Source organism: Nannobrachium achirus (genome assembly GCF_963921795.1).
Source record: "Nannobrachium achirus genome assembly, chromosome: 5".
Taxonomy (NCBI): Eukaryota; Metazoa; Chordata; class Actinopteri; order Myctophiformes; family Myctophidae; genus Nannobrachium; species Nannobrachium achirus.
In genome coordinates this window covers 17580060-17603209 of record NC_137814.1, presented here as the reverse complement: position 1 = coordinate 17603209, position 23150 = coordinate 17580060, and the positions used below count along the sequence as shown (strand labels likewise).

Here is a 23150-nt window from a genome sequence, read left to right as displayed (position 1 = left end):
GCAGAAAGCGAGTTGGGAACGCGTCGGGAGGGTGACACAAAGGGGGTGAGAATGGGCTGGAAATATGTAATGCAATCAGGCTCCTCTGCAGTCACTTGCATGTCTTGACTCAAAAGCTAACAAAGGGAAAACTCCTGAAGACTTTTAATGAACTAGAAAGAGCAGAGGAAGTTGAATGTCTCAAAAAAGAATATGCAGCATAAATAAATGTTCGAGAGAAATGGTTAGAGAGAGACAGTGCCAACGGTAACTGGTAGAGTCGCCGAAAAGAAACTCGGATTATGCACATCTTTCTGAGGTTAAGATTAGGAATAGGGTTAGGTTTTGGCACCGTTTTACTGAGGTTAAGGTTAGGAATAAGGTTAGGTTCAACCATTTAGGCATAGTTTACAGATCCTATAGATATTAAGGATCTCGGTGGAAAATAACAAATAAGCCTTGCCTTACCCGAGTTTCCTTTTAGTTGACATCAGAAGATTGACTTCCATTATTCTAAATGGAGGTGTCACCTAAACCTAACCTTAACCCTCACTCGAACCTCAGTGGGGGTATTTCTGAATGGGGATGTTTCTAAGTGGGGGTGTATCTGAATGGAGGTCTGCCCCCTTGTATAAGTGATCTGCACTGTCATGAAACTGTACCTTTTCCTATCCAAAACTTCTAATAAATACCTCAATCAATCAATCAAAAAGCATAAACCATTAGCCCAGGCCAGTTTCTTTCCGGCGACTCTGGATTCGTGCCTCACGGTATTCGTGCCTCACGGTATTCGTGCCAACTTATTAGCTTAAAATTAGTCCTTGTCAGCAGACTGCAGACTGTAGCCTGTCACGGAGTAGGTATAAATGTGGCCTAAGTGAAAGCATGAAGTGAGGTGCAGTAAGTCAAACTGTTCCACAGTCAGGACCGTGTGCTTTAAAAAGAGTGTGAACGTGGAAACATTTCTAGAGGGGCTCGAGCTGTGGAGAGCTTAACTGTGGAATGAACGGATGGCCATTCACTCGTTTTAACACCAATAACACATTATCAACACACTCACGTCTTTATCAAGACCCAGAATGCAAATGTGACAAGTGGCCTTACTATTCTTTTGGACCTGGCATGATAAGAAAACAATTATTAGTCAGCTGACAGCTAATTATTTGGGGCGGGGGTGACCCCACCCCCAGGGGAAAAAATAGAATAAGGGACCTCTCCTCAGAAAATTAAGAAGCTTTTATAACAATATTGTTAACCTATACTGTCATAGTTGGGCCTATATCACATAATGGGACTTTTCACATTGTGAAAAAAACAACTTGTGGTTTTATGACCTTGTATGTTCATAGAATAGTATTAAATAGAATGAAATGACGTGGAAATAATATAGAATATTGGTGCATTGCCTAGAACAGTGGTTCTCAAAGTGGATTACAGGGACTCTGTGGGTTCCTTTGGGAGGGTCTAAGTTGACCCTTACATGTCTGTAACTCTGATAGCCCCATATAGAACCTCACCCGTCGCTGCATACTGTTGTGCTCCGAGATGAGGTCCTATAAAGGTATGCCAGGGCTGGGGTAGAACGCCTCCACGTCTAGGTACAAAACACTCGAAACAAATTTTTTCCAAAAAGTAAAGGTAGTTCCGAGCTCCCAGACTGTGATTATCTAACCAGGGTACATAAAACATGAGGTTCTATATGGGGCTATAACTCTGACAGTGTACAAATAGTCTCAAAGTGGATTACAGGGACTCTGTGGGTTCCTTTGGGATGGTCTAAATTGACCCTTACATGTCTGTAACTCTGACCGTGTACTCCATGTGTACACTGTCAGAGTTAAGGGGAGACCTTGACATTTGAAAGTTTGAGAAACACTGGGCCCTAGAATACAATCAAGAAGAACCATCACACAAAAACTGCAGGCTTTTGACCTTGAAACTTGAAGCCCTCCACATGGACCCAGAGGCAGAGGTCCTCGTTGTCGCACTCGCAGCTCCAGGGGTTCCCGCTGAGGCCCAGCGAGCGCAGGGAGGGCAGCGCGATCAGCGACGTGACGTTGAGCACCGTCAGGTTGTTCCGGCTGACGTCCAGCACCTGCAGGGCCGCGTTCTCCGCGAAGGCGTCGGCGTGGATCTCCGAGAGCCCCTCGTTGTCCGTCATCCGCAGCATCACCATGCTCGCCAGCGGCCCGAACGTCCTGTCCTCGATGCGCGTCAGCGTGTTGAACGACAGGTCCAGGTAGGCCAGCTTCCGCAGGTTGCCGAACGTGGACTCGGAGATCTCCGTCAGGGAGTTGTTGCTTTGATTGATTGATAGAGTTTATTAGCAGTTTGCAATAGAGAAAAGTACAGTTTCGTGACAGCACAAATCACTGGTACAAGGTCAACTAAAAGGAGATCCTAGAAAGCCTTGTGGCTTATTTACACAGGAACCACTTTAAGTATCTCATATAACATTGGAAGACAGACGGATAGAACATATCGTCATTGTTGGGCAGAAACCTTGTCTCCAAGTTTCAAATGAGTACGTTTTTTGGTAAAGCAAAGCTCTGCTTCATCATACAAGACCGTCGCACAAAACTAGTGAAAACAGCAGATCTGCAAGCACACAACGCCTCGTGATGCCAGGCGTTGTGTGCTTGTAGATCAGCAGTTTTCACTAGTTTAGCACATTTAGATGATATACGAAACGAACAGTTTTGGGACATACAAGGTTTCCATCCGACATGGGTGCCATGGCATTGGTCCAAAGGTTCATTAGTCCGAATTTGTTAAGAATACTATGCCTAACTCTAACCCTAACCTCAGTAACCCTCACTAAATTCGGACTAATGAACCTTCGGACTAATGGGTGACGGTCGATATAGTACTTTACCTGCAGTCCAGGTACACCAGGTCGGACAGGTAGTTGAGCGCCAGCGGCGGCAGCTCCGCGATGCGGTTGTTGGAGATGATGAGCTGCCGCGTGGCCAGCGGCAGGTCGGCGGGGAAGGCGGTCAGGTGCTGCCCGGCGCACTGCACCACCAGCTGGTCGTCGCACACGCAGCGCTCCGGACAGCCCGGCGACAGCAGCGCCGGCGACGGGGTCACCGCTCCCACCACGAGGATCAGGACGGTTAGGAGCCGCAGGGAGTGCGCGCCGCTGCAGGGAAGCTGCCGCCGGGCTGCAAGACGCATGACACCGCCGAGGGCTTCATCAACCCAGTTTGGAGAGAGTCGAGCACAGTCACATTCTTCATTGGTTGCATCAAATTGTTAGACGGAAAAACACGTTGTCCAATGTCCACTCCACGCAGAGGTCAAAATTCGCGTCTGTCTGCGCGCTCTGTGGCCACGTTCCGCGTGCGTAATGCCTATCCGCTCCTATACGGCGTGCGTGTTGTAGGTTCCCGTGCGTTTCAGTACATTCAGTAGCTTGAACTTAAGGGCCACATGGGGCCTGGGTTCAGTTTTTCTTCTGCGATGTGTGACTGTCTGCCACTTTTTATTTTCCCTATCGCCTTATTACCTATTCACACTTGACCGTGCCGTCGCTCGCTGGCTCTGCCGCGTGTGTGCCGGTATGGTGATGATCATGGTGGTGTTTTTGTCCGCTCTCCTCTCTCCTGTCCTCTCTCTTTCAGAAACCAGATCCAAATGGGAGGGGAGGGGGCGCGCTCAGCTGTGCGGGGGGCGCCGTGTGACGTGACGTGAGCTCAATAATAAGACACTGGTTCCAGTGGTTCCCAAACAGTGGGTCGGGATCCATTTGTGGGCCACGGACACATTTGTATGGGTCCCTAAAGTTAACTACATTTTGTTTTTAATTGTCATTAAGTTCCATTAATGAAAAAGAAATTCAAGTAATTCAAGTGGCTTAATTTCATAAATAAATAAAAGAAAAGTGTAAGGAATTCCATAAATAGAAAACTAGTTTTTAAGAAGTAGGCTATAGTGAAAATAGCCGATCTACAAGCTCACAATGCAGCGCAAAGCGACGTGTTGTGAGCTTGTAGATCTGCTATTTTCACTTGTTTGGGTGATTGGGTCCCAGGAAAATCTCTCTTTTGGGTCTCGAGTTAAAACGTTTGGGAACCATGCATTGCACTAAGAGATCAACTGACACTTTTTTTTTTACTATATCTACTGCATAGTACTGTGTTCTATCCGTCTGTCATTCAATGAGATACTTCAATGGTTTCCTATGGAAATAAGCTTAGTCTTTTCTAGGATCTCCTTTTAGTTGACTTTGTACCAGTGAACTGTACCGTCATGAAACTGTACCTTTTTCTATGCAAACTTCTAATAAAGTCTTCAATCAATCAATCAATCAATCAATCAATCAATCAATCAAAGCCTAAAGGAATTTGAATCAAGCAAAGCCATGCACCCATGGGCCTGTAGGTTACCTGTGAACTCAGTTGTATTATCATCTCTTTCGGATTGATAGCTATGGCATGCTAGACTGGAGCCTGTGACTGAACAAACACTCTGGTCTATACTAGCAATGATTATTGCTGCTATCCTTTAAAGTTTAAAATGATAGGCTACTCAGGATTTTGCAGTATCTTCTTGGTCCATGAACTATACAGTCTTTGATCATAAAAAAATAGGCCAAGTCTCATGAGCTGTAACTGTCCCACTACAACCAGCGTAGGATTCTGTTGTTATTATGGGATGGGTGTTCAGTGTAACGTTGTTCTTCATTCCACTACTCTCTCTGTATGAGTGTGGAATCTATTCCTGGTTCTCTGTGTAGGTGTTGAAGTGCTGATTCAGACACAGTGAGATGGAGGAGGTGGACAGATGTGCCACTGGCAATCCGACCGAGAGAGAGAGAGAGAGAGAGAGAGAGAGAGAGAGAGAGAGAGAGAATATAGTCTATTGGATGGTCATTTACACAAAACGCTGTGAAATGAAGAAGTTCTGTAGTACGCCTTGTGTAACAAAGGTATAATGGAAGCATAAATAAAGCCGACCCAATGTATTCACATTACATTCAGCATCACTGACAGGGGATAGTCTCAATCCTCACATCTGTTTTTCAGGTTGGGCATTCAGATATTTTACGAGTTCATTGTGACATCTAGTGGTGAGAGAGGTTGTAAGGTTGTAACAAGTCCCTACAAATTTGACACAATCAAGCTTTCAACATTGGTTTAGTTTGGGTTAAATGTGTTAAGGTCAAATAGCAAAGATTTACACAGTAACAAGAACAAGCGAAAATTGCTCCTCTATACATACTGCATATAAGAATGTACAAATAACACCAGTAATTGGAATGCATTTTCATCAAGCTTTCCTATATTACAAATATCATAATTTGTGTTTGGGTAAGACAAGGCACATACTGTGAACCATGTATCAACTGTGTCATGAGTTTAACTACTACTATCAACACTGGTGTGGCGTCCCTATTTTGGACATGTTTTTATAGACCAAAAATGCTCAAAACTAGCCAAGGCCAATATGCTTACATGTTGTATGCTGCTGGTGTTGCACAGCGGAAATTGCATATTTACAAGCTCACGTGTAGAACTCACACCCATTTCCATCTTATTCTGTCGTGTATCATTGTCCTTGATGATTGGGTGGCGACATTTGTTTCACAAGATGTTCTTGTTGTTACCATGTCCATATGTTTCCTATGCCCACTCCTCTCTATTGCATAATTCAAACTGCACAAACTGCAAATTGCAATAGAATGCATTCAAATCAGCCCTGTTGATGGCGGTTTCAGGTCTTAAATAAAGACTGTTCCCTCTTTTAACTTTGAGTGCCCAGATCTCCCATTTCTTGTCTGATGTTTTATCCTGTCTGATCCAGGAACACCTTTTACCATTTTAACTTGTTTTACTATTACGTCTCTCCAGTGAGCACCTCGCTCTCTCGCAGTAGAATGATTGAAATAATGAAGTAAAGTTAAACGCTGTGATAACAATTGTCAGTGACTATTGACTTCCACTGGTCAGTGGGCAGATAACGGGGCATTCCGAGTTCAGGAGGCTCTGACCCCAGTGACGTATGAAGGAACACATCGTGGAATTCCTTTGAAACTCTGTCCAAAAGGTCACCTGGGTCAGCAGCACTACTCTGTCCCCCAAACAACATATCAGGTTGTGTCACGGGATTTGGACAGGCTTGATAGTCCATGTCAACTGGTGGAAAGCTCAGGAGACGGCCACCACACACCTGCGTCTCTTCACGGTTCATGCACGGACCTGCACTTCTGACTGCCTCACTGAAGCTCTCGTAGCCAGACTCTGCACCCGGAGAGAGATCAGGAGACACGGGCGCGTCGCTGTCACTTGAGCTCAAGGTCAAACTGCCATTTTCTGATTGTAAAATACTCCCAGAATGTACGTTGCATGGCTGATATGAAAGGTCTGTCTGCATGGAAGACGATGGGCCCAGCTGTAAATTGAGGCCATGTTGCCTGGTAATCAGACCAAATGGTGTCTTTGGATCAGGACAGGTGTTGACTGAAATGTCCCCTTCCCTAAGCTGGCAGACGGGGCCGCAAGATATTTCTGGTTGCATCTGCATCTCATCGCTGCCGCAGATTGCCTCATTTTGACAGCCAGGAAGGAGAATGGCGTAAGTCTGGTTGTCGTAACTCGGTGAGCCAGACGTCGGGCTGAAGTTGTTATGTGCATAGAGGACGGACAGTAAACCGCCGTCTTCATCTGGTGAAGTCATAGCATTGTCTGTCATTGATGATGGCAGGGTGAGGTTGGGGAGGGCTTGGCGCAGGGCTGCCTGAACATTGGCAATGATGTTGACATTCTCACAGCACGTTTTGGCGTAACCCAAGGACGATTCTGCGGTGGTTCCACAGCTCTCCCCGTAGTTCTCCTCACTGGTGTCCGTCAACGAGATTCCAGACCTGAATGAAATGAAATGGAACATTAGTCACAATAATAATAATACTCCTCCCGCGAGGGAGATTCAGTATTTGCAGCCCAACCCAGCTGATTTGCTGCCCACAAGGAGCACATGAGCAATTAGGGGTTAAGAGTCTTGCTCAGGGACACACATCGACATTGCTGGCTGGGCCTGGAATCGAACCTGGGACAACCAGGGGCTCTGGTTCCCCAGGCGGGCTCCATTCAGCTATGGCCGTCCTTATTCGCATGAACCTTAGCATCCCTGTTCTGGGCTTGTCATAATACAGTAGGTGAACATTCCGCGAAAATAGCCAATCTACAAAGCCCACAACGCTGACTCTCTCAGCGATGGCTTGTGAGCTTGTCGATCGCCTATCTTCACTATTTGACATATAACGAGGTATAGGTAATATATATAAGTGGTTAATCACATGTCATACATTTGTAGTCACACTGATAAAGTACTAAGTCACAGTACTAACTGGCTATCTTTCTGATAAACCTGTTAAACAGTATACTAACCATTGTTTGTCTTCATCTGGATCCTTTACCGTGGAGTCAACATAGACCGAGGACATGATGGGCTGCAGAGGCTTTAGTAACTGTATTAAGGTGGAGCATAAAAATACATATTCATTCATCAAATCTTTAGTATAAAAATAAATAAATCATTATTTACACTATTGCACATTTCAAAGTACTTCACATCATACAATCATATCATGGGTTTTGGTCGGTTTTAGAGATCCAAGAGGAATGAACAATGAAGTTCACACAGAACAATATATAATTCTTTTTAAAGTTACTATGAAAAGCTCCACTGGCTGTCCGTCAGTTACGTCACACTTTTGCCCCTACTCTTATCTCACAACCTCCAGATTTCTCACATGGCCCTCTTCTAGCGCCACTATCAGGCCGATTTTTGCAAAACCCATTTTTGGACACTGCTCCTACAGATTTTGGCCTAAAATCACGCCAAGCGGTACACAGTATCTGTTAAGTCATGTCATCAACATGGATCAGTCCATTTCCCATATTCCCAAATATTTTCTTCTTCATTTCTTTCATTCTTAATTTGTCACTCTTAGCATGTAGGCCTACTCATTGTTGTGTAGGCATCGTAGCTGTATTTTCTTGCTGAAAATGTTGATCCTGAGCCTGTTTCAAAATAAAGAAAAATGCACACATAAAGACTCACCTTCTGCTCTAATGGACCCATGGCCAACAACTTGGCCTGGCATTTGGGAATGCTGTCCCAATACTTTTCTTTGAACCTACAATCAGTGGAGTAATAAATCAAACCAAGACAGAAATTGCACACATTAAATGACAGAAATAATCACAGAATCAAAGCGTCACATCTTTCCACCATCTAATTAATCTCAGCTTATCACCAGTAGTGTAGCAACTTCAATAAGCTGGACGAGGTTAGGCCTCAAACATTTTCTTAATATATTGGAAATAGATCTACAAGCTCACAGCGATCTACAAGCTTGCAATGCATTGTGAGCGTGTAGATCGGATATTGTTTTTAAATCAGTTATTTGTCCTATCTGTCTTGTGCAATTTCTTTTTACAAAGCCTAAAAGGCAATCAGAAATGTAATACGAAATGTATTCATATGTTCCATTGTCAAAAACACAATTAAATCACAATTATTTGTGATTTTACCTAGCCCAGGTTAGCAGCACTAAAACATATAATCAATCACACACACATTATAGTAGAGTCTCAAACTGAGGTTCTGTGACCATCCTCTGGGAAGGATGTTTTGATGATTGATTTGACCTCTATGGACCCTTTATAAAAGATTTAGCCCCCAGGTCCCTCGCAAAAATCCCGGGTCAAATTCAAAATGAAGCCATCTCTAAAAATGAACTTTTGATCCAGATGACCTAGAATCATGTATGAAGACACTTTTTCAAACAAGTCAACCATGAGGATTCCAAATCTGACACCATTTTAATCATAACCATGGCATCACCCGAGCTGAGTGAGTGGGAGGGGGGTGCGTTGTTGGAGGAACATTAAACTGGAATGAACCTTATGCTGTTTAATAGTTGGCATCCCCCCCAAACTCCCTCACTGCAAAGTTGTGCAAACATGTTATTGTTGACACTGGGTGTTGACACTTCTCCAACAGGATCTGGCAGGTCCGGGTACCTGTGCCTCCCTCGAGGCTCAAGATCAACTTTTCCTAGGAGCCCTGGCCCCACGCCAGTGAAAACAGGACGCAAATAACAGCCGTGTGTCTTCCTCCTTCTCCTCGTTCTGCAGCATCTCCCCCTCCCCGTCGGATTGGTTAACTCCATGCTTGTCCTCTTCCTCACCCTGTCTTTGGTCTGCGTCCTCCTCATCCTGTGTCACACTGTTCTCTTTGGATCTGCGTTTTTCCTCCTCCTCATAAATCGTACTTTTTCTTGGAGACATATTATATACTAATATCGTCACTGTCGGGCAGAAACCTCGTAACTCCAAGTTTCAAAGGTGTACGTTTTTTTCGCGAAGTAAAGCCCTGCTTCATCAGACAAGGCTGTCGCACAAAAGTAGTGAAAACAGCAGATCTACAAGCACACAACGCGGTGCGAGGCGTTCCAGTGCAGCGCTACCAATACAGAGACATATGCTCCCTGTATCCCACTCAGAATGCACTCATTGGCTGCACTGGCCTTCTGGCCAGTAGGAAAGGGTGGCATCTTTTGAGATTTAAACTGGTATGTCACCCACTTCTCACTGGCACCCAGATATTGCTCTGCCTCTTTCCAGAGAATCCTTTCCAAGACATTTCAGCTCTGATTCAGATTGATATGTGTTTTGTGTCTGTAAAAATTACAAACCCCAAATAAAGTACGTTCCTATTCAAAAGTTACGTTTTCACTCTACTGCAGGGGTCTTCAATGTTTTCAGGCCAAGGACCACTTAGTTGAGAGAGAGATGAAGCAGGGACCCCCACAACCTTTTCATAGATTCCATTTAGTTTCATCGTTTGACAACGCAATCATCAGTGTATTTTGGATTCATGCCAATTTGTATTTTCACATATTTAACAACTTGAACCGTCAATACTTAATAAACTTGACCTTTTACTCTGTACTTAGTCTGCTCTTTTCCCCCTCTACACCAAACCTCTTTGCTGGAAATAGCAGATCTACAAGCTCAATAGATCTGCTATTTTTGGCTAAAGTTCTCCGAATATGGACCCACATAGGGTTCAAGTGGTTAATATTAAAAGGGGGAAAAAAACAAGTTTCTATCACACAAAGATTTGGAGGACCCCCTGTAGTAACTCTGAGGACTCCCTAGGGGTCCCGGACCCCCTGTTGAAGACCCCTGCTCTACTGGATGGTGGCCATCTTGAATTACGGGGCCAAAACTAAGTCTTGTGATTAAAATGGTGTCAGATTTTGAATCCTCATGGTTGACTTGTAAAGTTTGGATACGTTTGGTATGTCATAATAATTGATATACATAAAAAAAATTTATGGACATACTAGCTTTTTACATGAACAAAGAGCACTTTATTGGAATATTTACTGCCTCATTTGTGGTCAGATGTACAGGAATAATAAGTTTAACATTTGTAAAAATAAGTACTTGGAATAACGCAACAGAAAATGACCCCGTGTTTGCTTTGAGTTGTTACATAATGCATACAATATTCGAATTCAACATGCATTATGCTAATCAAAGGAGGTCTTTTGATTTAAATGGTGTCAGATTTGGAATACTCATGGTTGACTTGAAAAAGCGTCTTCATACATGATTCTAGGTCATCTGGATCAAAAGTTCATTTAAAAAAAATGCCAGGATTTTTGCGAGGGACCTGGGGGCTAAATCTTTTATAAAGGGTCCATAGACATCAAATCAATCATCAAAACATCCTTCCCAGAGGATGGTCACCGAACTTCAGATTGTGACTCTACTTAACTCATTGAGTGCCAGCGCCCTCTAGGGGCCATAGAATGCCAGCGCATCTCTCATAGGCGAGCGCTTTAGCTTCCAGGACCTCACCTTCCAGGACCTCACGTGCTCACGTTCATGCACGTCATGGAAATGTCCCGGATGATAATGCTAACAGAATGGCTATTCCCATTTTGTCATCTAAAAGATCATTTTTGGGCGATTTCGCCGTAAATAAACCTCGCGCCGCTTCCCTAAAGACACAATCCAGAGATATAAGCCTTCAAAAATGTGGTCTTTCATTGGATTAGGCGGAGATTGGCGATTTCGTTCGCAAATAACGTCCGGCCGGGACGTTGCTAGCTTTCGGCTAGTAGCTAGAAAAATCAGGCAAGGCTTCAGAAGGCCTCTTATCATTTTATTCCATTTCATTAAATATCCCGGACTAGTTCGGGATAGGCACCCTGGAATACGTCGCGCCGCCTACAATGAACATTGGGTGAACATTGGGGGGGGTCTAAACTTTATTTTAAACCATTTTTAATGGAATAAATCGTCGGAGCATCTAGCGTCTCTCGTTGGTGAGCGCTGGGCGAGCCTAGCCTGCTTCCAGACCAGAGACCCCGCCCACTCTCAGAGTGGACTCTTTCTCTGGTCTGGAGCTGAGTACAGGAATCACTTTTTATTTTCGGTTGCTCCAATGAGCGCGGGGGGTGGGGGTGGGTCTAACGAATATCCAATCCGCGCAGCAGTTGAAACGATTCAAACGAAGTTCACACACAGGCAGGCTGAGGAAGGCACACACACGCACACACACGCACGCGCTGAGTTCACCAAGCTGTTTATGTTGATTACATGTTTCTGGTCGCAGTTCTGTCACTGGCACAGACAGAGACACACACACAATCACACACACAGTCCGCGACCGTGCGTCGCGTCCACCGTGCGTCTCGATCACCGTGCATCGCGATCACTCGCGCGCGTGCACGCTCGCAAAAAAAGTCCCTCCCTGTAAATCGCTTAGAATAGAGCACAGCTTCAGACTAAAGCGTGAGCTGAGTCTGAAATCAGGCTAGGGCGAGCCGGGACCACCCACGTTGCTCCAAGCAGCTCGGGGTAAGTAAAATAGCAAATAAAAAATTGTTTTTGATCCCGAATATCCCGAACTAGTTCGGGATAGGCACTGTATGAGTTAATTAGGGAAACACAACTATAAGTGTTAACAGTGACAGTATATGGATTATAACCACTATAATACAATCATTATTGACAGAATGACTTACCTGGCATAACAGCCAAAAACGATGCTGATCACAATAACCACAGCAATGCAAAGGCAGACAATGAGCACCACGAGGAGGTTATCATATGAAGGGGCTGTGAAATACAGAAGAACAATGTCTAATCAGGACCAACACACTAAAAACAGAGAGCCATTCATGACAGATATGGGCAATGACAGGAAATGGCTTAAAAGGCCTAGCAGAGCTATAGCTCATTGTACAACTACCGCTATAATATTACTGATGGATAATTTTGTTTGTAGTTAATATCATATCGTTTGATCAATAAATATATATTGTGCCATGCCCCCCATGCCACCTTCACCCGGAAATGCCTATGCATGTTAATACATTGGTGTTCTCTGGGAAGTGGGAACCAACCAAACATTCCACGGTTATACTGTAATTCATATATCTGTACCATTGTTAGATCTCCTCCATCTTGTTAGGGGAACCTTAGAGGATAGATGACCCACCATGGGACCTGCCTGTGTACTGTTGTCTGCCTGTGTCTGACTTTACTCTCCAAAGTAAACTCCATTTACGCCTTGATTTACACACTCCTGTGTAATTTCTTGGTGAAGTCTTTTGGTCTCATATGGGAATAAGAAACGAGTTGTTGTTTTTAACAGAATGTATTTATCAATTACCACTTAAGTGTTCATGGTGGGTCAAAACGCAATATTGACTATGCCACTACGGTATTCACTACATAAATAATGAATAGTTGCAGGCCTACAGACTGCAGGTACTTACGAGTTGTGAACAGCGACTCATCGCTGCTGTCACTGTACCGTCCGTTCCAGTCCAGGAAGCTCTGGACTCTGACCGCATAGTCTGTGTTTGGTTCCAGGTTTTTCCCAAGAATTTCCAAAGATGATGAAGACGAGACTGTCACATTTGTAGAGATCTAATACAAACAAATGGTAGTGTTGTAAGAATGTGACAACAAGTGGTCAGATGGGTGGGCCACGTGCATTTTCAGAGCGGGTTTATTTTAATGATGAATCAAACGATGGAACTAACAAAGTTAAGTCCTAGCTCTGGTCCATAGCGTTAGTGGAGTTCTCCCCCAACGCTATGGACCAGAGCTAAGTAAGTCCATGGATCAATGGAACTAACATACCGTAGTAAGTAGACTTTAAGTTTCTATTTATCTTTATCACAGTGAGAACTATATCATTAAAATCGTATTGTTTTGCCAATTATTTGATATATCCTCACAGGTTGGCCCACAGATTGGGAATCGCTGAGTTTGTGTGCTGTTGACCATACCTTGCTTCCTTTCTTGCGATAGATCACCAAAGTAGTTAAACTAGTTTCGATGGAAGGGGACCAGTCTTTGTAGTTTTTATTCCATGTGATCTCAATATTCCCAATCTCTGTTTTGCGCACTGAGGTGATATTTGGGGGTTTGGGCTTTACTGTGGAGAATGGAAACATGTACAAGATGTGTGTGAGCTGAAATAAAGATGATTATTTTCTCTCTTTCAGTTGAAAATGTATTCTGAAACATAATTCATCCGAGAAGTTAGGTTATTACACATTTGATAGTTATATACGTAATACGTCAAGTCTCTCAAACGAGAAGCCAGGAATACTTTACCACTTTCAACCTGGCGTTCCTATTTTGGGCATTTCATCAACGCGCGGCATCGCAACACATTGTGAGCTTAAATATATACAGTATTTTTAAAATGTTAATATATATTAAATTTTTTGGTTGAAATGCGATAGCTGAAACCAATCAAGGACATATTTGTTAAAATAATAGTTATATCGTGTATAGATATAATTTCTACTGTATATAGAGTGTTGAGTAACAGAGGTCTCCCCATCTATTCAGTTCTTTAGTAAACAGAAAATACATTTTCAAGTCGTGTCAAGACATAACTGTAGATTTGAACACGGACAAGTTCACACCTGCTGCTGAGACATTTACCTTCACGCAGGGATGTGCTGGGCCCCTGATTCAGCCCGGGAAAAATTTGGAGAGGCCCTCATTGCGCGCTATAGAGAGAGATCTCTCTATTTAAAAAATGATTTAAACTAGTGAAAACAGCCGATCTACAAGCACTGCACAAGCACAAAAATGACACAAAAAATTACACATTTGAAACTTGGAGATACAAGGTTTCTGCCCGACAGTGACGATTTACTTTTTGGCCGCCCAGCCCCCGAAATAGAACGAAGGCCGACATTTTATTTGTATTTTTTTTCCTAATGGCCGTCCTGGACCGGCCGGGAATGAACCAGCCGTACGGGAGTTGTCCCGCTTTTCCCAATGGCCAGCACGTCCCTGCCTTCACGTATTAATGGTGAGCTTAAAGAACGTTTTAAACAGAGAGCTATGGCCTGGTTAAAGCTCTTTTACCTTCAAACACCCTGCTCTTGCTTCTAATAATTCCTGTGGATTGTACCTGACATAATTATAGAAATGAGTTCTCCAATGTGCATGTATGTAGCCTATTTGTATATACTTTTGCATATTATACATATACACTATACAGATTAGCTTTGCATGCAGATGTTTGCCCGGGACCCAAACTAGTGAAAACATCAGATCTACAAACTCACAAAGCTATTTCCACTACTTCTTAAACATTTGTTTTCTGATTTATGGAATTTCTGAAAGTGCTGTATTTTTTTAAATGTAGTCTATTCACGAAATTATTTTGAAAAAAAACCTAGATTTCTTTTTTAATTCATGAAAAAAGTTGATTTTTGGGGGGGGATTCATTTTACATTTTTGATGATTCAACATTTAATCGTGACCCATATAAATGTGTTGTGTGACCCACAAATGGGTCCAGAACCACTGTTTGGGAAACAGTGGTCTAGTGTGAAGTTCAACTCACAGGTCTGTATGATGTCCACCTCTATGGACTCCAGCTGTTGGCCACCTCTCAGGAGCGTTGCGTTGTGTGTGTTAAATAAGACGAGGATCATTTCAAAAGAGCATTTGCATTCAGAAACGGAACCCTCTTCATAATGGAAATTGCAAGACTTTTCGCTGTGAGTGACACAAGCAGATCAGTATTCATTGAATTTCATTATTACATAATTTCAAATTAATTTAATACTATTTCGAAATCATGTTATTGAATGCCAATCAATAACGTTACGTGATTTCAAATATTTGTATTTGAAGCCATTATTATTTCTCTATCTTTCTGTTTACAGCAATTCAAACAGGCCTATATTGATATACCGGTACTCACTCATCAGTGTCTGTCATGTCCAGCGTGTATTGTGAACAGTTTGGGTGGTCACTTGAAGGTCTAAACTGACAAAACATCCTGTAATAGTCGTTGTAACAGTCGAAATTTCGGACTGTTTCACTTTCAGCTCCTATAATGAAACGAAGATCAATCAGAAAGGATAAGAATAAACTGACAGCATAATAGATTAGGCCTATTCATAAACTCTCGGTGTGACATATAACTATATAGACCACTGCTTACCAGAAAAATACGTCATGATCACAAGTTGAATGATCATAAAATGAAGGATAAATGACATCCCTCCACGAAGACACCACAGCCGGAACATGTCTGAAACTTTATTATGGATTCATCGACGAGAGAGAGATAAAATGAATAAGCGATATTATTTAGAGCGTCAATATAGCCTACTGTAATATCATGAATCCGCTGCTGCTGTGTGAAATCCCATGTTCTGAATCCAATCCACCCTGGTTTGTTGTTCCAGGAAGTCCATTCAAGTTATGGGAAATGAAAGCCTACGTGGGTGTATGCGTGAGCGAAAGCCCAAATCATTGGAAGGTTGGAACGAAGTGTGTAACTGTAAGTCCGTCCCATATTTCCTCATAGCATTAGCAGGGGAGTGCCGTGCATGCGTAGGCTACTGTAACTGTACAAAATCAACTAGACAATATGAGGAAATGTTGGGAACAAACTTGGATTTCCTTGCGTTTACAAACAATTAGTGTTATCCTTTTAGTCATTGTATAGCCTAATAGTACCATGCACTAATATTTGCAAACCGTTAATAAAGACGGCTATTCATTAAATCAATCAATCAATCAATCAATCAATCAATCAATCAATCAATCAATCAATCAACCAATCAATCAATCAATCAATGCTAGAGATTAATTTAATAATTAATTAAATGTCCAAAGTGAAAGCAAGACGTGGATTGGACAGTGAGCAAACTTGTTAAAAAAAGAAAGGAAAACAAATAAAGAAACGTAGGCCTACTCAATGGGCCTTAGGCCTACTTAATAGTAATACTGTAGCCTAGATATAACTTTGCTTTTCGAGGGTAGCCTATTTGGCGATACTTCTGGTAGCTGTGGTCATTAAAGCATCAGTTTTCACTGTGTTTCCCATGTATAGAGATAGAGGACAATAGCCAATAAAATCTAGCCTGTGGTTCATGAGGCTAAATAAGACCAGTATTTAGAGAAATGTGGAATTGTTATTGTGGAAAAAACAAGGAGATTCATGGGTCTCTGATTGCTGCAGATAGCATTTTCACAATATGGGACCTTTAATCGAAAATGTGTTTCCAACTGGACTTATACTTGTCAGTTTGTTCTATTTTATACGCCTTGTTTGACACCTGACCTATTTGAGTGTCCTATATGAGACAAAAATGTGCACTCCTCTTTAATGTCAAGTGTTAGCTATGCATTTTTATTTCAGTACCATGGACAGCTCAGCTTCGGGCCCATTGAATGAATGGGGCCTACTGTCTGTCTGTGTCCCTTTTATGCCCATATATGGAGATCTCTGTATGTGTCTGCCTGTGTCCCTTTTATGCCCATATAGATCCATGATCCATGTTGTTGTCATCATCATATGGCACATCGGTTTGATCAGCGTTTCTGTACAACCGGATCTCCATATGCCTATATATGGGCATATCGGTCAGATCAGCGATGCTGGTCGGGAACAATGCAAGATGGGAATGCATGCCTCACGCTGTTATGCAAGTCGATAATGTTCCATATGCACATGACCATATATGGGCATTGGGCACAGCGATCGGATTGGCAGTTGTGGACAACCGGATCTCCAGATATTCTGTATGGGCGTGGTCAGATGTGGCCTGTTCGACTGACTCGACGTCGTGCACACAACTCTGTTGGGTCAACCTTAGTGAAAACCAGGAACTCTGTGCACAAACGCATGCACAACTACCAGACGGAAAACACTTTGGACCATGACAATAAGAAAACAAAAAGAAAGTTACCTGACATCATGCAAAGAGACAACCCAAAACCAAAGTAAATTTGAATCCTATCTAGCACTAAAAAGAGAATACATTGGCAGAATATCTGAACACAGTAAACAACCCAAAACTTAGGAAAGCCTTGACAAGGTACAGACTCAGCGAACACAGCATTGCAATAGAGAAGGGCCGCCACAGGCCCGATGCTCCCAAGGGAAGACAGAATGTGGTAGAAACAGAGCTACACTTTCTAATGACCTGCATGCCCACTATACCAAGACATCAGAGACACATACTTCCCACAGATTACACACAAACACAGAAGCAAGATGTGTGAACTGTTGCGATAGGTACTGTACTGTAGGTTACCTGTGAACTCAGGAATCGGATTGATAGACCTATAGGTACAGATGGCTATGGTAACTATGAACCTACAGTATTGGCCTATAACATGCGGGTGAGAGTTTAGTTATAGTTTAACTCTAAAAGTTAAAGTAAACTATAAGAAAAAAGTAAAATTTAGGCTTAGTAAATAAGTGATTTTCCTTGGTTAAAGTAGTCTAAGTAGTAGTCTTTATTAAACTGAAAATGCATGTTCAGGTCAGGATACCAATTTTACCAATAAAGAAGCCAGTTTACACATACAGATTATACAAGTGAAATTGGAAGTGATGACACAAAGAAATTAGCATACAGAACTGGAACACTAAAAATGAAGCTGATAAATGGGCAGACTACTTTCTCATGATCCCATCGTGGGCTGTAACTGTCCCACTACAACCAGTGTAGCCTAGGATTCTGTTGTTATTATGGGATGGGTGTTCAGTGTAACGTTGTTCTTCATTCCACTACTTCTCTGTATGAGTGGGGAATCTATTCCTGGTTCTCTGTGTAGGTGTTGAAGTGCTGATTCAGACACAGTGAGATGGAGGAGGTGGACAGATGTGCCACTGGCAATCCGACTGAGAGAGAGAGAGAGAGAGAGAGAGAGAGAGAGAGAGAGAGAGAGAGAGAGAGAGAGAGAGAGAGAATAGCCTATTGGATGGTCATTGACACAAAACGCTGTTAAATGAACAAGTTCTGTAGTACTCCTCGTGTAACAAAGGTAATGGAAGCATAAATAAAGCCAACCCAATGTATTCACGTTACATTCAGCATCACTGACAGGAGATAGTCTCAATCCTCACATCTGTTTTTCAGGTTGGGCATTCAGTTATTTTGTGAGTACATTGTGACATCTAGTGGTGAAAGTTTGTAACAACGCCCCTGCAAATTTGACACAATCAAGCTTTCAACATTGGTTTAGTTTAATGGGTTAAATGTGTTAAGGTAAAATAGCAAAAAACTACACTGTAACATTTTGAGAAAGCTTGCGTGTAGAGGATGTCCATATGTTTCCTATGTGCATACTCCTCTCTATTGCAAAACTGCACACACTGCACATTGCAATAGAATGCATTCAAATCAGCCCTGATGAAGGCTGTTTCAGGTCTTAAATAAAGACTGTTCTCTCTTTTAACTTTGAGTGCCCAGATCTCCCATTTCCTGTCTGATGTTTATCCTGTCTGACCCAGGAGCGCCTTTTACCATTTTAACCTTACTAGTATGTCTCTGGTGAGCACCTTGTTGCCTCGCTCTCTCGCAGTAGAATGATTGAAATAATTCCCAGTAAAGTTAAACACTGTGATAACAATTGTCAGTGACTATTGACTTCCACTGGTCAGTGGGCAGATAACGGGGCATTTCGAGTTCAGGAGGCTCTGACCCCAGTGACATCGGGAACACATTGTGGAATTCCTTTGAAACTCTGTCCAAAAGGTCACCTGGGTCAGCAGCACTACTCTGTCCCCCAAACAACATATCAGGTTGCGTCACAGGACTTGGACAGGCTTGATAGTCCATGTCAACTGGTGGAAAGCTCAGGAGACGGCCACCACACACCTGCGTCTCCTCACGGTTCATGCATGTTGTTTTCTCAGGCGTTCTGTGACCTGCACCTCTGACTGCCTCACTGAAGCTCTCGTAGCCAGACTCTGCACCCGGAGAGACATCAGGAGACACAGGCGCGTCGCTGTCACTTGAGCTCGAGGTCAAACTGCCATTTTCTGATGATGAAATACTCCCAGAATGTACGTTGCATGGCTGATATGAAAGGTCTGTCTGCATGGGAGACGATGGGCCCAGCTGTAAATTGAGGCCATGTTGCCTGGTAATCAGACCAAATGGTGTCTTTGGATCAGGACAGGTGTTGACTGAAATGTCCCCTTCCCTAAGCTGGCAGACAGGACCACAAGATATTTCTGGTTGCATCTGGATCTCATCGCTGCTGCAGATCGACTCATTTTGACAGCCAGGAAGGAGAATGGCGTAAGTCTGGTTGTCGTAACTCGATGAGCCAGTCATTGATGATGATGGCGGCAGGATGAGGTTGGGGAGGGCTTGGCGCACGGCTGCTTGAACATTGGCAATGTTGACAATGTTGACATTCTCAGAGAACGTTTTGGCATAACCCAAGGACGAATCTGCGGTGGTTCCACAGCTCTCCCCGTAGTTCCCCTCACTGGTGTCCGTCAACGAGATTCCAGACCTGAATGAAATGAAATGGAACATTAGTCACAATAATAATAATAGTTACCTACTCCTCCCGCAAGGGAAATTCCCAGCTGATTCGCTGACCACAAGGAGCGTGTGAGCAATTAGGAGTTAAGAGTCTTGCTCAGGGACACATATCGACATTGCTGGCCTGGCCTGGAATCGAACCTGGGACAACCAGGGGCTCTGGTTCCGGGTAGGTGAACATTCCGCGAAAATAGCCAATCTACAAAGCCCACAACGCTGACCCTCTCAACGATGGCTTGTGAGCTTGTCGATCGTCTATCTTCACATATAACGAGGTATACCGGTAGGTATTGTGTGGTTAATCACATGTCATACATTTGTAGTCACACTGATACAGTACTACTTTTTGAAAGTGACTGGTTACGAAAAAGATTTGAGAACGACTGATTTAGATGTCATTGGTAAAATCAGCCTCAGGTCGTAATGGTTAAACCATTACGAGTGGTTAAGTCACAGTACTAACTGGTTGTCTTATTGATACACCTGTTAAACAGTATACTAACCATTGTTTGTCTTCATCTGGATCCTTTACCGTGGAGTCAACATAGACCGAGGACAAGATGGGTGGTGGAGGCTTTAGTAACTGTATTAAGGTGGAGCATAAAAATACATATTCATTCATCAAATCTTTGGTTTAAAAATTATTGTATTATTTACATTATTGCACAATGTACTTCAAAAGTACAAAGTACTTCACATCATACAATCACAGACTGCACACATAAAGACTCACCCTCTGCTCTAATGGACCCATGGCCAACAATTTGGCCTGACATTTGGGAATGCTGTCCCAATACCTTTCTTTGAACCTACAATCAGTGAATATTATTATCAAAAATAATCATAGAATCAAAGCGTCACATCTTTCCACCATCTAATTAATCTCATCTCATCACCAGTAGTGAAGCAACATGTGAAGGTTAAATATTATACAGGTTTTTAAATATTCACAATTATTTTAGCATACTCATAATAATCGTTTCCATATTGAACAATGTTCATAAATGTTCAAACATATTCCAAACATATCGGAAATAGACAAGCTCACAATGCAGCGATTTTTCTTTTAATCAGTTATTTGTCATATCGGTCCTGTGCAGTTTCTGTTGCACAGGCAAACAGAGATGTAATACGAAATGTATTCATATGTTCCATTGTCAAAAACACAATTAAATCACAATTATATGTATGACAATATATGTCATGATCGTGACAGCCCTAGCCCAGGTTTAGCAGCACTAAAACATCACACTACAGTATACAACTATACGTGTTAACAGTGACAGTATGTGGATTATACCCACTATAAAACAATTGACAGAATGACTTACCTGGCATAACAGCCAAAAACGATGCTGATCACAATAACCACAGCAATGCAAAGGCTGATAATGAGCACCACCAGGAGCTTGTCATATGAAGGGGCTGTGAAATACAGAAGAACAATATCAGGACTACACTAAAACAGAGCCATTCATGGCTCCTCTGGGTTTTTGTTTTCACTTTGTTTTAGGACCTGTATTCTTTATTTGAAAACAGACCACGGACAATGACAGGAAATGGCTTAACAAGCCACCAGAGCCAGCTCATTGTACACGCCACGGTGGGTCAAAACGCAATGTTCTTCATCTATAAACCCAGATATCGATAGACTATGCCACTACTAGTCAGAGCGTTTCAGGCAAAAATCGTGCACTTTATGAAAGAAGCATGAAATTTGGCACACAGTTAGAACATGCCATATGGAACATTTTTGGCTATAAGGGCATCACAGATTTGTCTTGGGAAACTTGTGGGAGCCAATCAAAGTTGCTCTCATAGACTTTACTATAGAGTTAAATAAATACAAAAAATAAATATGCTTTACTTTAAGTAGCATGTGAGGGGTCAAACTAGGTGTTATTCGGGATTCTGAATCCAATGCAAGCATTTGTTTTGCACGAAAAACATTCCTTTCCGAGAAACGGACGCCACTAAACTTTGAAAAGTGATGACTCATCACTAAACCATAGATTTATTATTAACAAATGTTTGCATTGGATTCAGAATCCCCCAAAACACATAGTTTGACCCCTTACATGCTACTTAAAGCATATGTATTTTTTGTATTATTTTACTCTATAGTAAAGTCTATGAGAGCCCAACTTTAATTGGCTCCAACAAGTTTCCCAAGACAAATCTGCGATGCCCCTATAGCCAAAAATGTTCCATATGGCATGTTCTAACTGTGTACCAAATTTCATGCTTCTTTCATAAAGTGCACGATTACATCAAAATACTGCCCGAAACGCCTGGACTATACGGTAATCACTACATAAATAATGAATAGTTGCAGGCCTACTGACTGCAGGTACTTACGAGTTGTGAACAGCGACTCATCGCTGCTGTCACTGTACCGTCCGTTCCAGTCCAGGAAGCTCTGGACTCTGACCACATAGTCTGTGTTTGGTTCCAGGTTTTTCCCAAGAATTTCCAAAGATGATGAAGACGAGACTGTCTCATTTGTAGAGATCTAATACAAACAAATGGTAGTGTTGTAAGATTGTGACAACAAGTGGTCAGATGGGTGGGCCACGTGCATTTTCAGAGCATGTTTATTTTAATGATGAATCAAACGATGGAACTAACAAAGTTAAGTCCCAGCTCTGGTCCATATAGCGTTAGTAGAGTTCTCCCCCAACGCTATGGACCAGAGCTAAGTAAGTCCATGGATCAATGGAACTAACATACCGTAGTAAGTATACTTTAAGTTTCTATTTATCTTTATCACAGTGAGAACTATATCATTAAAATCTGTTTTATTATTTGATATATCCTCACAAGCTAGCCCACAGTTTGGGAATCACAGAACTAGTGGAAGTCTATAAGGTTAGTATGATGTTGACCATACCTTGCTTCCTTTCTTGCGATAGATCACCAAAGTAGTTAAACTATCTTCGATTGAAGGGGACCAGTCTTTGTAGTTTTTTTTCCATGTGATCTCAATATTCCCAATCCCTGTTTTGCGCACTGATGTTATAGTTGGGGGTTTGGGCTTTACTGTGGAGAATGGAAATATGTACAAGATGTGTGTGAGCTACAATAAAGATGAGTTCAAAATGTATTCTGAAACATAATTCACCCGAGAAGTTAAGATTATTACATATTTGATATTTATAACGTAATACGTCAAGTCTCTCAAACAGAAGCCAGGATTACTTTACCACTTTCAAATTGGTGTTCCTATTTTGTTCAAATAGGGCTTCAATAGTTCAGTAGTTATCGTAGTGTGTGTGTATATATATATATATATATATGTGTGTGT

The 23150-nt window shown here is 42.4% G+C and overlaps 3 protein-coding genes across 3 annotated transcripts in view; all 3 read right to left on the bottom strand.

The window, feature by feature from the left end:
- Window positions 1-3156, bottom strand: part of LOC308284860 (leucine-rich repeat-containing protein 52-like) — a gene marked incomplete at both ends in the record, with an annotated part of 10619 nt that extends 7463 nt beyond the window's left edge. Inside the window, 2 exons of the mRNA XM_080725586.1 lie at window positions 1912-2279; window positions 2855-3156. Of these exons, the coding sequence (XP_080581712.1) occupies window positions 1912-2279; window positions 2855-3156 (670 nt within the window). The remainder of the gene's footprint in view (window positions 1-1911; window positions 2280-2854) is intronic.
- Window positions 3157-5108: 1952 nt separating this feature from the next.
- Window positions 5109-15653, bottom strand: LOC308285797 (uncharacterized protein). Its single transcript, XM_080726677.1, has 9 exons — window positions 15493-15653; window positions 15250-15379; window positions 14887-15041; window positions 13304-13452; window positions 12785-12938; window positions 12029-12122; window positions 8044-8119; window positions 7368-7447; window positions 5109-6844 (listed from the first exon to the last, which is right to left on the bottom strand). Exons 1-9 carry the CDS (start codon window positions 15578-15580, stop codon window positions 5881-5883), a joined length of 1890 nt encoding a protein of 629 aa, XP_080582803.1. The 5' UTR covers window positions 15581-15653; the 3' UTR covers window positions 5109-5880.
- A 2216-nt stretch (window positions 15654-17869) lies between these two features.
- Window positions 17870-22953, bottom strand: LOC308285794 (uncharacterized protein). The gene is made up of 6 exons (XM_080726674.1): window positions 22737-22953; window positions 22205-22358; window positions 21178-21271; window positions 20580-20655; window positions 20350-20429; window positions 17870-19814 (listed from the first exon to the last, which is right to left on the bottom strand). The coding sequence occupies exons 4-6, from the start codon at window positions 20598-20600 to the stop codon at window positions 18902-18904; spliced, it is 1014 nt and encodes a 337-aa protein (XP_080582800.1). The 5' UTR covers window positions 20601-20655; window positions 21178-21271; window positions 22205-22358; window positions 22737-22953; the 3' UTR covers window positions 17870-18901.
- Between the last annotated feature and the right edge of the window lie 197 nt (window positions 22954-23150).

Bases quoted from the DNA above. Each gene is read 5' to 3' on its own strand.
- LOC308285797 (XM_080726677.1), bottom strand. From the start codon at position 15,580: ATGTTCCGGCTGTGGTGTCTTCGTGGAGGGATGTCATTTATCCTTCAT. The intron at 15,380-15,492 runs GTAAGCAGTGGT...GTTTCATTATAG, and splicing joins GATCATGACGTATTTTTCTG to GAGCTGAAAGTGAAACAGTC. The intron at 8,120-12,028 runs GTAAGTCATTCT...CACTGATTGTAG, and splicing joins GTTTTTGGCTGTTATGCCAG to GTTCAAAGAAAAGTATTGGG.
- LOC308285794 (XM_080726674.1), bottom strand. From the start codon at position 20,600: ATGGGTCCATTAGAGCAGAGG. The intron at 20,430-20,579 runs GTGAGTCTTTAT...ACCTTAATACAG, and splicing joins TGGGTCCATTAGAGCAGAGG to TTACTAAAGCCTCCACCACC. The intron at 19,815-20,349 runs GTTAGTATACTG...CATTTCATTCAG, and splicing joins CCAGATGAAGACAAACAATG to GTCTGGAATCTCGTTGACGG.